Source organism: Halichoerus grypus, chromosome 6 (genome assembly GCF_964656455.1).
Source record: "Halichoerus grypus chromosome 6, mHalGry1.hap1.1, whole genome shotgun sequence".
Taxonomy (NCBI): Eukaryota; Metazoa; Chordata; class Mammalia; order Carnivora; family Phocidae; genus Halichoerus; species Halichoerus grypus.
In genome coordinates, this window is record NC_135717.1 from 115,147,937 (window position 1) to 115,166,162 (window position 18,226).

Here is an 18,226-nt window from a genome sequence, read left to right on the forward strand (position 1 = left end):
CTTCAGATAGAACAAAGAGGTGATTTGAATACAGGTTCTGATAAGGAGTGGGAGTATAAGAACTTGCCTGAGTAAGAAATAAGTAAAGAAAGAAAAAGCAGGGCATTGGCTAAGCCCACAAGAATAGAATCTGTTCTGATGAGTTCTCTGGGCAAGAACAATGTGACATTGTGGTGAAATTCCCCAGATGAAAGCTGGTAACCTCAGGGTCAATTCAGAATTCTGTGTGACAGGTCAAGATTACTGTAAGGAGTTACCACACCAGGGAAGAGGACTTATGAAGGAATAGCATCTGAGGTTTCAACCTGGGTATGAAAAAAATTAACTGGGGGTACCTGGGTGGCTCAGTCGTTAAGCGTCTGCCTTCAGCTCAGGTCATGATCTCAGGGTCCTGGGATCGAGACCCACATCAGGCTCCTTGCTTAGCGGGAAGCCTGCTTCTCCCTCTCCCACTCCACCTACTTGTGTTCCTGCTCTCACTGTGTCTCTCTCTGTCAAATAAATAAATAAAATCTTTTTTAAAAAAATTAACTGATGCAAGAATTCAGCTCTGAATGCTAGAAATGTATGACTGGAAAAGGAAGACAAATAAATATATTCACACAACAGTTCAACAAACATTAAGTAAGGTTGTTTGGCCAATCTCTTGCAATTAGGAGGCCTTGCATGAAGTAGATCCATAATATTTTGAATAATTAGATAAAAGAGAGAACTGATGAATTAATGGATAAATGATTGAGTGGAAACAGATGGATAGATGACTGAATTGACAGGATGGATAATGGAGTGTATACCTAAAAGTTATGGTTTTAAACCACCTTCCCAGCATGGACAGAAATGAGTTAGTAAATATGAGTTTCTCCCCAGGGGGAAGGAATCTTTAGGTACCAGCTATTAAAACAGACAATAAGTCTTCTGCCTTCACAAGCACTGCAAAATGAGCCCCTCAATCCCACATAGCCTTTCCATCCTCCACCACTTCCCAGTCATCCTCAAGTTTTGTTTATTTCTAGTTAGAATTAAAGTTAGGATTAACAAAGCACATATGTCATAGTTCCTTCAGTCTTTCATTCTTTCTGCATTTAACAAATATCGAGGACCCATTATTGTCTTTCATTCTGCTGTATGTTCAGGATTTAAGATAATTGGGGCGCCTGGGTGGCTCAGTTGTTAAGCATCTGCCTTCAGCTCAGGTCATGGTCCCAGGGTCCTGGGATCAAGCCCCGCATTGGGCTCCCTGCTCAGCGGGAAGCCTGCTTCTCCCTTTCCCACTCCCCCTGATTGTGTTCCCTCTCTCACTGTGTCTCTCTCTGTCAAATAAATAAAATCTTTTTTAAAAAGTTAATATAGATGATTAAATACCAAATCTATTCTCCATAAACAAGAAACACATTTGGAGAAAAAAGGAATACTGCGCATATCCTACTGAAAGCCAGAGTAAGATAGATATCCAAGTGAAGGCCCAAAACAGTTTAGAGAATAAGGGGTAAAAGAGAATATGGAGTGGAGAGAAGTAGATATGCTTAAGCAAATGAATGTCAGCCAGTCAGAGTGTAAAAATCACAGATATGGAAGCTTCATAGACCTGGGAGGGATGTAAAGCTTATCCACTAATCCTCTCAACATCTGCAAGTTACCACAATATTTTCAGATTCAATTTCCTTATGCTAAAATTTGAAATAATTCAGCCCCCATAGTTTTGTTGAGATCTTCAAATAGAGAAAAAGCTAAATGTTTGATAATATCTAGATATAATTAATTAGTACCAATGAAATAATGTGTCATTATTTTCCATAATCTGTGCAGGCAGAGAAGGAGGAAATCAAGACACATATATAATAATGGAAGAAATAGAAATTAAGGTACGATGGAAAATAGGTAGGATTTGGGTTAAGATTTGAAGAGAAAAATTTCAACTGAGTATCTGTTGAAGCCAAGGCAGGGAATAGGGAGAATAATGAGGGCACCAGAGCAAGTCTAGTCTGACAAATTGGTTCCTGATTCTATAGCACAGAGGCAACTCAGAACCACCTGAGGAATGTTTTAAATACCATATCATCAAAAACTAATGATGTATTGTATGGTGACTAACATAACATAATAAAATTTAAAAAATAAAAAAATAAAATAAAAAACTACCCATCACCACGATCCAGAAAAGACCCAGTAAAACAGGTTCTCTGCAGGTAGAGAAATTACTTCAAAAATGGTTCATCTTCAAATGCCAAACAGAGAAGTTTAGTATATTTAATTATTTGAAGTTTAGCAGAGAGACACATGAAGACTTAGAAATATAATAAATATAACATGTTATTATTCAGTAATATTGGACTATTGCAAACTTTTAAATAGAGAGTGAAAGTCTGTGTAGCTCAAGAAACCAGAGATGATTAGAATCGCTACTCCAAGAAGTGTATTGAATATACTTTGACTGGTAGTGTTGCAGGATAAAATCAAAGGACAGTTCAAGGAGATGAAACCGATCAGTTATAGACTAAACTGAAAAATTATGTAAAGGTCTCCAGAGCTATTTGTGGAAGAGGAGCCACGAGGGAAAAGAGCACAAATGGGCTGGTTCAGGGTTCAGGAGCTGTGCAGTTGGCAATCAAGTGAGGGAAGAATTCTGGGAAGGGAGGGAGAGTAGATTTTTTTTAAATCCATGTAAAAGATGAGCACACTGAAGAGAGAGATATATGCATACATAGAATGAAGTAAAAATCCTGCATTGGCACAAAAAGAAGGTGAATATTTCATGCTTCTTTGTGCTTTCATTCCAGTGGAACATCTTCTATCATGGTCTTAGGAAACCACAGCACCATCACAGAATTCATCCTCCTTGGACTGTCTGCTGACCCCCACATCCAGGTTATGCTCTTTGTACTTTTCTTAGAAATTTACCTCCTGACCACCATGGGCAACCTGATGATGATGATGGTGATAATGACAGACTCCCTTCTCCACACCCCCATGTACTTCTTCTTGAGTCACCTCTCCTTCCTGGATCTTTGTTTAACTTCAGTCACTGTGCCCAAGATGCTGGTGAATCTCCTGTCTCAGAAGAAATCAGTATCAGTAGAGGGCTGCCTCACTCAGGCGTTTTTTCTGTTTTTCATCGCAGGGACTGAAGCTTTTGTGCTCTCTGCCATGGCCTATGACCGCTACATTGCCATCTGTTACCCTCTGCTCTATTGCCAACGGATGAGTAAACAGTTGTGTGAGGGTCTGGTATGGGTCTCATGGGGACTGGGCTTTCTGGATGCTCTCATTAACACCCTCATGGCTTGGATTTTGGACTTCTGTGAGGCTCAGGTCCTGCCTCACTTCAGCTGTGAAGTGCCATCTCTATTCTCCCTATCTTGCTCTGACATCTCTACCAACTTTACAGTCCTGGTGTGCTCTGCCATCATTCACACCTCTGGAACCTTACTTCTGATCTTCTTCTCCTATGCTCGTATTGTCTCTACCATCCTGAGCATCAGCTCCACCTCAGGCAGAAGTAAGGCCTTCTCCACCTGCTCCTCCCACCTCACTGCAGTGAGCTTCTTCTATGGATCTGCTTTTCTTCGCTATCTCATGCCAACCTTAAGTTCCCCACTGGAGTTGATTTTTTCCATACAGTATAGTGTGATCACTCCTCTTGTGAATCCCCTTGTCTACAGCTTGAAGAACAAGGAAATACAAGCAGCTCTGAAAAGAATGTTGCAAAAAGGTTTACAACAGCTCAGAGAGCAGAGAACAGGTAGAGGATGACTGGGAAATGGGGAAGAATCTTCTCAGATGGTTGAAGAGGTGTAGGGAAAATATTCTTAGTTCATAACAGAATGACAAAATATCTTATAAAGGCCGGTTTCCTTTGAAATACCTGGGAAGATCCAAGAGCTACTGCTTACTTTGGCTCATATTTAATTTATTCAGGGACAAAACAATAGGCTTACTCTCCCTTTTAATTATGAAACATTCCCATTGAGATTAGCACTGAGAAAATTGTCAAGAAACTGAATTCTTTTTTTTTTTTTTAGATTTATTTATTTATTTATTTGTCAGAAAGAGAGAGTGCACAAGCAGGGACAGTGGCAGGCAGAGGGAGAAGCAGGCTCCCTACTGAGCAAGAGGCCTGATTCAGGACTCCAACCCAGGACCCTGGGATCATGACCTGAGCCAAAGGCAGATGCTTAACTGACTGAGCCACCCAGGCATGCCAAGAAACTGAATTTTTGTTGGGTCTAATAATATTTAGAGGGGAAGGTTTGCTAGAAATAAAAGCACTAAGGCCACTGATAATAATCATAAATTTCAGACGGATTTGGGAGGAAGGTTGGGGATAAGCTTGGACTAGACAGGGACTTGTAGAAAAGATAGAAGGACCTAAAAATGGCTGGCAGAGGCAAAGCCAGATTCACAAACACTTTCCAATCTGTGCCTCTCCTGGTACCTTTACCTGGTGGCAACAGGGAGGGAATCCATGCTTTCTGGGGTGGCCATCAGCCCTGATGTGTCACTGGGGCACCATTGTTGGGATGCTGAGGAGGTGCTGAGGCCAGGTGGCAGGTCATCAACAAGGATGCTAGGGCTGCTGAAGGGATACTGCCTTGCTTCCCCCAGAACCAGATTAGCTACTTCTCTTAGTTGCCACCCACACTTCCCATTGGCTGAGCCTAACCAGAAGCCACCAGCCTGGAAATCTGGGAGTTGTCCTCTGTGGACATCCAGTCGAAGTAATATAAAGCCAAGTACATTGGACAAGCAGAGGGCTGAGGGGCAACAGAAAACTGGTGTACCAGATAATCATGTAAACATGACCCTCCTCAAACAGGGAAGGGAAGGGATGGGAAGGGAAGGGAAATGAAAAGGAGATTAGACAAGGAAAGACCAAATGGTAGAAGATGGGATAGAAGGGAGAATGGGAAGAAGAAGGGGAAATTTACAAAGAAGACTTCAGTAAGGGTCAGACAAGTAAAGGTAGCTCAGGGGGACACCCTTGGGAGAACAGGAATTAGAAACCCAAGGCTATACATGCACTGGCGCCCTCAGGTGGCCTGAGGGATTCCTTGCACCAATGTACACAGGAGTTAAAGGAAGGAAGAATTCCTCTAACTCTATGCTCAGGCAAAACATGGCCTGAACAGTTCTGATTTCAAACTCTGGATTCCTAGGAAATTTTCAAGGAAACTCAAGGGACAGTCTTGCTCTGGTGGACTTTTCTTCCCTTTGGTAACCCTCCCATCTCACAGTGTTTCTGTTCCCACCTGGGCACAGCTCTGGACAGACCTCCCCCAGAGTTAGGGGACGCTCCAAGTCTACCTAAATCCTTTTTTCAAAAGTTTAGCATGAAAAAAATTATCTATAATCTAGTGAGACAGTCATTGAAAAACCTGAATTTACCTAATTTCTAAATGTCATACATGATAGACCTATTTCAGTCCCTTCCTACAATTTTTCCATATTGCATGTCTATTTTTCCTATTTTACCTTCCTTGATGATTCAAGGGATTTTCAGTTTTGCTTTTCAATTTCCCTTCACCCTTTAATGGTGTAATTTAAAAAAATCTTTATCAAATATTCAATCCTTAATATATGATTATCATTTATACATTTTGAAGATTCTTGTTTTGTTTTTACTATTTCTCTTTTCCATACATTTTTACAATGCAAGGGTTTATGAAGCAAGTTAGCACCTGCTCAGGTTTTGTTCCCATTTCTCATCATAAGGAAAATATGAAATAGATGTTGCAAAACATTTTTAGTGTTTCTAATATTAACCTATTTTATTCATTATGCAATATTTCCAAAAATATTTGAAGCCAGAGTTTTTCCCTTTCTTCCTTCTGTCTTTTTATATGCCTTAAAAATTCATATCACAGAATTTAATTAATCATACTCCTTTGTCATGTGTAATAATTGGTCCATACATGTACATCTTTTACTTTATTTCATTTATTTTACTTTTTGTTGCATATTTGTTTGCTTTTTTAAAAATGATAGTACAAATCCTCCATGGTCCCACAACTTAACCTGACGACTGAAACATTGTTAATAACATGCATTTATCAACATGCTTCTCTCCATCCCAAACAATATCATTGCCAAATATTTCACATGTCTTTTTTTAATTCCACAAAATAGACATCAATTTTATTATATTAGTGTAATTCCAGTTTGCCTACATTCAACCATTTCTGTGTCAATGATTTCTTCTTGCAACTTAAATATCTTTGGGGGATTATCGTCCTTCTTCCTCAAGTATACTCTGCATTAAGTAGATACCAGATGACTCTCAAAATGGAACATTCCACTCACAACAGAATTCCTCATGCAGAGATCCTTCATATTCCCCTTTAGATATCAATGCATTATATACAGTCTACTGGCATCATAAGGAAACTTCCTTCAAAAATACAGGATGCACACAAGGGTCAGGCCTCTACCTCCTGTAATATACATAAAAACCATGTTCATGTTCTTACCTTAAAAAGACTCAAAGTGTACCCCATGTATCTATACCCTTTCACAAACCCGAATCAGTAAGGAGACTCCATGCTCTCCCATTGTTGGGTGATTCACCTGGATAACTCAGGGCCAACCTGAAACAGAGAAGTTCCCACATACCTGTACCTCCAAGATCAGTGGAAGGTGAGGAAAGGAGATGAGAATGTCAGGAAATATAAAATCATTAGAAACAATCTTTCCTTGGGTATCAATGAGGAAAAGAGATGATAGGTTTTTAAATTAATAACTCTTTCTTTTTTTTTTGAAGATTTTATTTTTTTGACAGAGAGAGACACAGTGAGAGAGGGAACACAGGCAGGGGGAGTGGGAGAGGAAGAAGCAGGCTTCCCACTGAGTAGGGAGCCCAATGCAGGCCTGGGGGCGCCCCTCCACAGCGCCCCCAGGCCTGCCTCCAGGTTGGAGCACGTCTCTGCCCTTTGTGCTTCTAAAACCGCCAGCCACTCCCAGTTCCCATGCGCGCGACCCCGCCGATCCGGTTTCTCCCCAGGGGGCTGCAGTTTGCAGGCGCGACCCCGCCCTTCCGGGTTTCTGCTCCAGGGGCTGCCCTAAAGTCCTTTCCCCGCAGCTACTGGTCTGCGAGTCTGCGCCCTGTCGGCAGCGCGCGAGGCTGTCACTCACCGGCGATGTAGGATAGCCACGGCCCGGCACCTTCCCGCTGCCATTTATCCTCTGATATCTGCCCGCAGAATCACGGCTCCCCGCTTCGTACCTCAAAACCAACCGCCTGCGATATTCTGCTTGTAGAGATCCAGATCTTCTTATATCTCAGGCTGGTTTCGTGGGTGCTCAGAGTGCTCTGGTAGATATCCAGCTCAATTCCGGGGACCAGTTGAAATAGGGTCCCCTACTCCTCTGCCATCTTTCCCCCCTCCAAATAAAATCTTTTTTAAAAAAGCTAATTGTGGTAATTATTCACAAAGCATACATATGTCAAATCATCACATTGTACATCTTAAATATATACAAACTTATTTTTCAATTATAACTCAATAAAGCTGAAAAATCAAGAAGGAAGGAAGGGTGGGAGGCAGGGAGGGAGGAAAGTAAAGAAAAAACACCAGACACCCAGGAGTTCTCACCCAAGAGTTTTCAGTAAGATTTCTAAGTCAAGTTCTGAAGCCAATAATTGAGATCATCTCCTGCAGTTCTTACAAAATGCAACTTCCCTAATTAACTCATGTAATTCAGGCTCTAACTCCAGGGAATAAGGGCTATTGCTCCATCTTTCTCTTGAGCTCCCAGGCTAAGCCAGCCAATAAACTAACTGCATGAACTATAACTGCTTTTCTGAGAGGTTAGAGCTGCGATTTACTCTCTTGAACACAATATTTAGTCACAGAGGAAACGAAATGAAGAGACACCAAGTAATGAAGCCTGAGATCATGTGAAAGAAATCTCTCACCAAATTGCACTTATTGAGGATTTGAAAACCTTTTCACTGAGAAGGTTGAGACATGGATGCCAATTGAGACATGGATAACCAAGACTTCAGGACAATCTAAATCTAGGACAGTCTGTCTTCCTGCCCTCGCTGTGACTCCCAACTGGAAAAATGAAAGTTGCTGTTTTTCCTAGAGTTATATCATTGAAGTATAAGTTCTTAGAACCTCGGATAAGGTCTACCTAGGAAAAGAGCTACAAAATGTTTTCTGTGCCAGGAGATACTGGAATATGGTAGTATTTTCTATGATTTTTCTGAAAGTTTTTCCCAAATGCTTTCTAGTCACTTTATAGTTTTATTAACATCTCTCATTGGACCTTCTCTCTCTGGATCTCTGAGACACCTCTTTTCACTTTCTCACCTCAGTTCCACACAACAGAGAAACCTTTGCCTCTCAGCACTCTGCAAACTGTGTCTGTATTTCTCAGAATGTTCTAGTAGGCTTTGGTCCTCAAGTTCTCTTATTAGGTAATGAGGAGGTCAATGTTTACTTAATGAATAATGTTAATCATTAGGAAAGGGGAATCCATGAATTTTGGCAGAAAATAACAGAAAACATTGGTGCCCTAAGGTACACTCTCTTTTCCCAGGTCCTCAGTGCAGAGAATCCATTTTTCTGCTATTAGTACCCATGCCCAATATGATCCCTGCTGAAATAATTAATGTAAAGGACAATGGGAGACCAATTTATAACAATTCATTCTGGTCGTCAGGTCCCTTCTGCAAGTACCGAAGCATTTCAGCTTTCTTTCCTCTTAGCCTCACTTATCAAGTATTTAATTAAAGACCTCAACATCTTCTGAGTTGAACTATACCAGGACAAGTGTCAGGCACCTATTGAAGTAAGTCTCATGTTTTGATTATTGGTCCTTAACTAGTTGTCACCTTGGAAAACACTGGTGGTCTCATTAGATCTAAAGACTCGATACTTGATAACTGTCCAATGTGTGACCCTTACCAAAATTGTCTAATTTTACTTTAGACACAAACTCACTCTGGTAAAAGCAATCTCCAATGTTGAAATTTCAGTAGAAAGGACGATGGTGAATATTTATACTGCTACTTGATTTCAACTTTATATTCTACTTCTGTTAAGATGGTCTTTGAAAAAAAATGTGGAATGTTAAATGAGTTTGCTTTTATTCTGTGTGCAGTTCAAGGAAAATTGGTAAAAAGTCTTCAGAGAGTCCCTTGAGCTGCTCTTCCTACCTCTACCTTCTCAGGAACTGCCCCATGACTCCCTACATTCACAACCAGTTTTAGATCTGGAACCACTCACTCAAACTTTGGGCTGAATTGAATTCACTGTGCTTCTTCTTGGAGGTAAGTGAGAAGATTCTGGTATTAGCATTTTATCATTTCCTTAAAGATTAACATAAAGACATTGTCCTACTTTGAAAGAAGATATCATTTGTCAGAAGATCTGTGCTTTAAGCCTGGAGTGAGGTGAGTCATAACGTCACATGATGTGCTGTCTCCCTGATAGCCTGTGGTGTTTCCATTCCAGGATAAAAGTTTTCAGGTTTTGGATCCATAATGAGCAGCTTTTCTAATATCCTCTGAAGATGCTAGAGTATTTTCATGCTAAGAATTGGTCTTTATATCCAAGTCAATAGAGAGTAAGCATAGAAGAACTGGACCAATTTCTCTCATTTGGATACTAAATTCCAAATTCTTAAAATGTTCACAGTCTTGACAAGAATGAATTTTGTTCACAGTGTTTTTTGTCAATATAAAATCGAGAGAAGTTGTTTACTTTCAAAAGTATTTTACGGGGGTGCCTGTGTGGCTCAGTCGGTTAGCCATCTGCCTTTTGGGGTTCCTGCTCAGTGGGGATTCTGCTTCTCCCTGTGCCTCTGCTCCTCTCCCACTTGTGTTCTCTCTCTCAAATAAATAAACTTTTTTTAAAAAAAAAGGTATTTTATGGACTTGCTGGGGGATAATAAATATCATCAACCTTCTCTCCAATATGACTCCTAAAATGAGCAGGATAAGACAGTTTAGAATGAGTACCTTGACACCTGATATGGCTGCATTCTGTACCTCAGTGAAGAAACAGAAAAATACTGACACACAGTGAGGAAAAGACATCTCTGAGAAACTTTTGTGACAGTATATTAACATGTGGTTGGTTTTGGTTTTATTTTAGGCTAAACATTAAAACAAATTACAAGTTAACAGCTCATACAACTCAGATTTAGGATTGTTGTTTGATTATCAGAAAATACATTATGTTCCTGGTTTTTAAAAGACCCAAACTATGATTTGTAAAATTTATTGGCATTTTTGCTGAATAAGTTTAAGTTAGATAATAGATTTATAAAAAGCAACATGTCAAAAATATCTTAAGAGTTTTATGGACTCAAAAACTGACTTTTGCAGGTAGTCATTCTTTATTGCTGAGTCTTCATTAGTTTGGGCCAACCCGCTGGACTACAGATTACACACTGGACAGAACACATAGGTGTTTCAGATACATATTCTAAATCAGGACTCAAAGTTTGGGAGTTACATATTTGATAGGCCTGGTAGCAGGGGTGGAATGGGGTGGAGAGGAAGTTCAAGGACTGGGAAATTTACCTTCTGAGCAAGATTACACCTTTTATTGAAAGTCCTGTGAGACACATCAAGATTAGATTTGTGTAGTAGACACAAAAGGTAGAGATCCCAGGAAAGATTCTGAGTTCAAGGGGCAGATTAGAATACTCTAATAGGTAGCAAAACACTCATGAGGATCCCAGTAAAGGCTGAGTCTGAATATACAATAGTTTGCATCTGATGAGGAGGAAACAGCCTACGGTGATTAGTTACACCTAGATAATGCTCAGGTAGGTGCATTCATTCAAGAGTCAACAAAAGTGCAATGGAGAATTGTCTTCAACTGCATGCACAACACAGTACCTTATAGTGAACAGACACTCAAAAATATTTATTCAATAACATGGATGGATGGATGGATATTGTACATTTAAACAAAGTGTGGGGTGATCCGTCTGAAGCAGAGATCTGTAGGTATTAGCGATTTCAGAAAGAATAAGGCCTCTGTCAGTCTATTATAACAAAAAGAAGATAAGTATTCCACCTCTTCCCTTTCTCCTCTAATTCCAGGTCCCCTAATGCTTTCCCCTTGACTACAACTTGAAGTTGACTTTCTAGACCTGGAGATAATCTCCAAGAGTTTTTACTACATAATCTGTTCAATTTTCTTAATTTTTGTATTTACTTACTTAACAATGATTTATTTAAGGTCCATTAAATATTGATGGGGCGTGAGTTAGAAAATCATTCCAGCCCCCCATGAAACTGCACTCTCATTGTAGACAAGAAATGATACTCACACGTATCACTAGGTGATAAGGCAAATTAGTAATACAAAAAATGGTAAAACTTACAGTGTGTTGATGGATTGTTACACAGAAAAGGGAAGCAGACAAGGTTTTAAGATCCTAGACTAGAGATTAATTAGAATCTTGAATTAGCTTCTTTAGCTTTATTTTCATCATCTGAAAAAATGTGGTTCATGATGATTTTCCGAGAGATTTATGTGAGAACGGAGAAGGGAGTGATCAAAGAAGAACTCATGGAATAGGTGGTAAATAAGGCAGGAATTCCAAGGTATATAAGATGTAAATCAATTAATAGGAACACAAAATACATCAGCCTGAATCAAATCAGAGAAAACAGGAGTGATGGGGAACAAGCAAAGCTATCTGGCCTCAGCAGTGGGGCATCTAGAGAACCTTGGGTGATTAAGGCTTTGAAATCCAAACCAGGGAGTTTGGCTTTTTCTCTAAGCAGGTCATGTAGCAGACAAGCTCTTGTTCTACAATCAAATGCAGCATTCAATTCCTTGTTGTTCAAAGAACTGACCAGTGTAGGGATCTAGACAAGTTCTAGGATCACTGGGCTTAAATGTTCTCACCTATGAAATGATTTCAGTCTCTTGTCTCACCATTCTCTGTACACACACACACACATATACACACACACACAGTGGAAAATATGGGTGGAAGTCATCTGTGCAAGATAAACTGCTACACAAACACAACTCTGCTATTGTTAATCAGTTAATGAACCATTGAGGGTTTTGAAGAAGGGAGTAAAGACCAGGTAATAGAGGTGAGCAGAGATCTGCATCAGCCTCCCCAGGACATCTGCTGGAATTTCCAAAAGATGACACGTGCGGTGGAATACAAGGACCCAGCTAAAGGATTCTGTAATTTAGTCATGGGGCAGTTCTCTGGTAGGCCTGCATATTTGATCATACTCCTGCATATTAGCATTATTAGGAAAAAGTCCCCTGTGGGGCTGTTCCGGGGCTCAGAGACAGCACAGCAGAGAGCCAGGGAGGAGAAGGACTCCATGGAACCATTAAAGGCAGATGTGAGGGCTATGAAAATGGAGATCAGACAAGGCAAGAAGGAAGATACAGGGAAAGATATAGGGAATAAATAGAGAAGAGTGATGCCTTCTGGAAACTGTTACGGAAAGAAGAAATTTCAATCCCTTTCCTAATTTTTCTCTAAAGAACAGTGACCATAAATGGCCTCAAGGAATCACAGCAGCATCACAGAGTTCATCCTTCTCGGGCTATCTGCTGACCCCCATGTCCAGGTTCTGCTCTTTGTTCTATTCCTGATAATTTACCTTCTGACTCTGCTGGGGAACCTGCTGATAATACTTGTGATCCATACAGAGTCTAACCTCCACACACCCATGTACTTCTTCCTGAGCCATCTCTCCTTCCAAGACCTCTTCTATTCTTCAGTCACTGTGCCCAAGCTGCTGGAGAACCTCCTGTCTCAGAGGAAAGCCATCTCAGTAGAGGGCTGCCTGGCTCAGGTCTTCTTTGTGTTTGCCACTACAGGGATTGAGGCTTGCCTGCTGTCAGTGATGGCCTATGACCGCTATGCTGCCATCTGCCACCCTATGCTCTATGGACAGGTAATGAATAAACAGCTATGTGAGAGGTTGGTGTGGGGCTCTTGGGTCGTGGCCTTTCTGGATGCACTCATGAACATCCTCCTGGCTTTGAATATGGACTTCTGTGAGGTTCAAACCATCCACCACTACTCCTGTGAGCTGCCTTCCCTCTTCCCTCTCTCCTGCTCTGATGTCTCCACCAACTCTGCAATGCTACTCTGCTCTGCCTTCCTGCATGCCATTGGGACCTGCCTCCTGATCTTCTTCTCTTATGTTCGCATTCTCTCCACCATCCTGAGCATCAGCTCCACCACAGGCAGAAGCAAGGCCTTCTCCACCTGCTCCTCACACCTCACAGTAGTGACCCTGTTCTATGGCTCAGCCATTGTTCGCTATCTCATGCCAACCTCAGGCTCATCTCTGGAGTTGATCCTCTCCATACAGTACAGTGTAATCACTCCCCTGGTGAATCCACTCATCTACAGCTGGAAGAACAAAGAGGTGAAAGCAGCTCTGAGAAGAATGATGATAAAATATTTACAGTGTCTCAGCACAGAAGAGATATAACATGAAAGAAACACAAACTAGAACTGCAGCAAGAAATCTCATGATTGACATTAAGTTCCTGATTTCCTGTTTTGTCACATGTTGCAATGTGCATTGCTGATTCTCCCTTTTTAAAAATTATCAAGGAAAGTGCTAGAAGCTATTTTGTTTTTCATGGCTCAGAATCAATCCTATTCAGACACAGAGCACATAAGTCAGAAAACCTTCTCAGCTTCATAGACTTAGTTAATAACATGTCTCATGAGTCACTTTTTTTAAAGTCATTCAAATTAGAATGGACCCTGAAATATTTTGTGTCCTGAATGTTCAATTTGAACTAATGTTTCTGGGGAAAGATTTTTATAGGAATAAAAGATCCTGGGTCTCTGAGAAAGGGAAAACAAAGACTTGGCCTTTATGGGGTGGAGGAAAGGGTCATGGGTGGTGGTAAGGTCCGTGGAAATAGGCAGAAATAGAAAATGTGGCCAACACAGGGAAGTCACAATTTAACAGGTATACCAGTTCTCTATTGCTTTCTGTTATTGCCGTAATAACTTCAGCAAATTAAGATAACATGCATTTATTACCTTAAAGTTCTCTAGGTCAGAAATTGAGGCAGACACCACTGGGTTCTCTGTTTAGGGTCTCACAAGACCAAAATCAAGGTGATGGCTGGGTTGGGCTCTTCTCCACAGGCTCTGGAAGTTCAGATTGTTGGCAGAATTCGGTCCCTTGAGACTGTAGATCTGAGGTCCCCATTTCTTTGCTGGCTGTTGACTGTGGATCATTCTCTCCTTGTTGAGACCCCTTCACTTCTCATATGGTTTTCTCCATTTTCAAAACAGTGTATCACCTACTTCTCACCTTCCGAATCTCTCTCATGTCCCCTTCTTCTACCATCTGGAGAAAATTCTCTGCTTCTAAAGGGCTGATAATGGATTAGGCCCACCTGTATAATCTCATATTTTAAGGTCAACTGATTTGGGACTTTCACTACATCTACAAAATCCCTTCACAGCAGTCTCTAGATTCGTGTTTGAAGAACCATGGAGCAGGAATCTTGAAGGGCCATCTTTAAAATTCTGCCTTTCACGGCAAGTAAACATATAAGTATAACACTCCTACTACAAAAAGAGCATAAAAGGGAGTAAAGCTAGAATGATGAGAAGAGGAGAGGGGAGAGCTGTGGAAAGGGAGAAGACTCAGTACGATCAAATAGTGCTACGTAGAGATGGGGAAGGAGTCAGTCTGGAGAGGGACATCACTGAGAAGCTGTCAAATACAGAACATCTGTTTGTCCCAGAATATGTATGGATATAGGGAATTCACTGCATCAATGCCTGGGACTGATCATGAAGAAAGATTTTGCTCTGAATTTCAAATGAAACCAAAATACAGAAATATGTTCCTACACAAGGTCTATGATGACCTCTTTCCACTTTGGGGGACCATAAGCCCTGTGGTCCTTCTTCTCTGTCTGCATGCCTCCCACTTCTTTATGTCCCTGTGCCCACCTGGTGCCCTCAAACTACCCTCTGCAGAACTTCACTGACTTTCTACCTAAAAGATATTTGTCTAAGCCATTTTTGCCAATTATCAATTCTTCTTGGAAAACATTCTCTTTCGATCTATAATTATCAAACTTTGGATTTTCATATAAGGTAAACATGTTTCAGCCCATTTCAACATTCTGTTTCATTTTCAACCTATTTTCCTGTTTTGCTTCTTGCTTGAGTACTAGAAATAGTCATTCTTGACTGCATTATTATCCAAGATAACAATATTTTATAACAACCTCAGCAGAGGGGTAACATAGAGTCACTAAGGAACCTTTAGGTGTTTGTGACTATCTCTTGTCCTGCAGTTCACAAAAGCACAATAAGAGTTAATATGTCAACAAAATTTTGAAAAGAGTACACACCTGAATGGAATAGCTCACTACCTCATGCATACAATGCAAAGAAAATGTTTTATTACCTCCTTCTGAACACAATCTGCATACCCAAAAGCATTTTCTCTAAGCTACTACACCACACTCCTCTAGGATACCAGATTTGTTTTTATTCAGTAACTTTAATGTGCTTTGATATATATATGTATAATGTATGCTTAATATCTGTGTTATATATATATAAACATATATATGTATATACACACACACATATATTTAAGTAACAAAAATCAACCAAGTAAATTTTAAAGCTCTAATTGGATTTATTAATTGATTGATGAGTCGGGCAGCATTCCATCTAGCAAGTAGAAGGGAGTTCCAAAGGGAAAGTTTTCAAACATAGAGAGGGAGTGGAGAAAGGGAAATTATTAGGAAAGAATCCATTGTTTTAGGCAAGGTTGCCCTCCTAAGGAGAACACAGGGGACTATCAGTAAATTTCCGAGTGTTGACCATGAAATTCCCATGCTGACTGGCTAAAGGTTACCTTCCTGGGAGGTTGAAACTTCAGTTAGGTTATGTATTAAGTCTTGGTTTACTGACGTGGGACCCTAAGCTAAGTGATGCCATTTGGGGCTTGTGGTTTTCTTTTTAAAAATACACACCCACACACACACACACACACACACATTTAGTGAGCACTAAATACATGTTTAATATTATAACTGTACCAAAAAGTAATTTTGTTACCGAAACCCAATTTTGGCTCCTGTCACTCAAAAGGCCAATACTCAAGAGATGAGTTTTGAGTGAAAAGGAATGTTAGCTTTATTCAGGAGGCTGGCTGCCTTTGGAAAAGGTAAATTCTTGTCCAAAAGCCAACTCCAAGGTTTCTGCGTGGCCCAGAGATTTTTAAAGGGGTTTAATCAGCTAAGGGAGTGCAGGGGTCTGTGACATTTCTTTATTACATGCAGACTTGATGATGCCAACTACAGAGTTATCTTGGTGCTCTCAGGTTGTACAAGAAGGTCTGGTGCCCAGGGGTGGTTGTGCAAGAGTATTCTGTTCTTTCTGTAAAGGAGAGCAAGGTCTACAGATGCACAAAGGAGGGTTGGTAAAGTCATTTGTGTGACCTTAAAAAAGAAAAATATTTTGCTAAAAGATTACTGGGTTAATGAGAAAGCCAATTCAGTTTCAAATAGACTTGCTGGGCTCTGTGGCCTGGGAAAGTTCTGGTCTTTCATTCCCCAAGACCAGTGGTCTGCAAATCTCAAAGAAAATAAATTAATTCTGTTACAGATCAAGGGCCTTCAGTCAGCAAGCAAGGAGTGTGTTAATTTGCTAACCCTTAAGTTAACCCTTAGGACTGGATGAAGGGCTGTTATAATTGCACCAAATAATATAAATGACAATATTATTTGTTCCAAAACTCTAGCCTTTTAAAAGAATCTTATATAGCATACTATAAGACAATATTTATAATACTTTAATTTTATATCTTAATTTGAGTGTTATGAAAAATTTTCTTATAAGTAGGTGAGAATGTAGTGATTAAAACAAGGGGATTGTATTGTGACTGTGTTATTTTCTGTTTCTTCCTTTTTGAATTCTGGTTTCATTAGAATTTCTCAAGATTAAAAGAAAAAAAACTTACTAATTCTACAAATGCTGATGGATCCAAGGTTTCTAAACTCAGTTAGGATACTTACACCTCTAGGAAGGAAAAATACCTTTTTCCTGTACCATTTCATGTTCACGAGTGAGACCCCTGTAACAAAAGACAAATTAACAAGAGAAAAGGATACAAATATTATTTAAGATAAGTTTTGTGGGACATAAGAAAAGGAAGCCCAGAAGAAACCGTTAAACCTGAGTGGGATATTTTCCCAGGTTTATTGAGATATAACTGACATACAACATTGTGTAAGTTTAAAGTATATAACATATTGATTTGGTACACTTATATATAGAATTTGATTACTACCAATAGCTTAGCTAACACCTTACAATAGGAACATGTTGATCAAAGGGTACAAACCTGAGTATTTTTACAGAAAGACGGGAAAGTCATGGGAAGATGTGATAAGAAAAAAGTGAGCCAAGTATAGGAAATGGGAGTGGGGAGACTGGGGCTGGTAATTAGCAAGGCCTATTCAGATTCCTCTCTGTGTCCCTTCACCTTTGGCAATAAGGATGCCCCTTTCCTCCAGGTATAGGGAGGGCACCTCTCACATGAGGGTTTTATGATTTGCTTCAGGGGAAGGTCAGAAAGTCCTTTCTGCACCTGATATTTCTCAAATTCCTTCCGCATGAAATATTCAGCATTCCAAGGGGCTATATTTTGGGAAAGTGATCTTATCCTAGGCTATAACTCCAACACAGAAGTTCCAAAAGACCATACTGAATAGAATCATCTGAGGCTCTTACAAATTGCAACTTCTCTAGTTAATGAGTTTCAAACTGGGCTTCAAGCTATGACTTCAGGGAATAGAGGACATTGGCTCCTTCATCTCCTAGGTTGCCAGGCTCAGTCGGCCAATTACTGACTGCCTAATCTATATATACCCTCTCCTCAAGGGTTTTATGTGAGAATAACTCACTTCTCAGACTCTTCTATGTCAGTATTTAGAATCAGAGAGGAAATTAAAGAGATGCCTCTGTGGTTGGCGCTATGACCATTGGAGGGAAACTCCTCACAGTTTTTGTTGAGGATTTGATAGTCTTACCATGTAATGAGTAGGAGAAAAAGGCAGGACCAAGTCAGAGCTCAGAAAATGTTTGTCTTGAAGCTTCTACCTTTAAGACTATCTAGCTCTGGGGTAATCAGTTTTCTGTTCTCACTGTCATTTCCAACCAGAAAAAATAAATAAATAAAAGGACTGATTGCCTCTCCTGTAACTAGGCTACAGAAATATTTGTT

At 40.1% G+C, this 18,226-nt stretch overlaps 2 protein-coding genes across 2 annotated transcripts; both read left to right on the forward strand.

Moving 5' to 3' along the window:
* The first annotated feature begins 2,793 nt into the window (after positions 1 to 2,793).
* On the forward strand, positions 2,794 to 3,750 carry LOC118543042 (olfactory receptor 8S1-like). Its single transcript, XM_036103760.1, has one exon. It carries the CDS (start codon positions 2,794 to 2,796, stop codon positions 3,748 to 3,750), a length of 957 nt encoding a protein of 318 aa, XP_035959653.1.
* Positions 3,751 to 12,490: 8,740 nt separating this feature from the next.
* Positions 12,491 to 13,438, forward strand: LOC118543036 (olfactory receptor 8S1-like). Its single transcript, XM_036103755.2, has one exon. It carries the CDS (start codon positions 12,491 to 12,493, stop codon positions 13,436 to 13,438), a length of 948 nt encoding a protein of 315 aa, XP_035959648.1.
* The last annotated feature ends 4,788 nt before the right edge of the window (positions 13,439 to 18,226 follow it).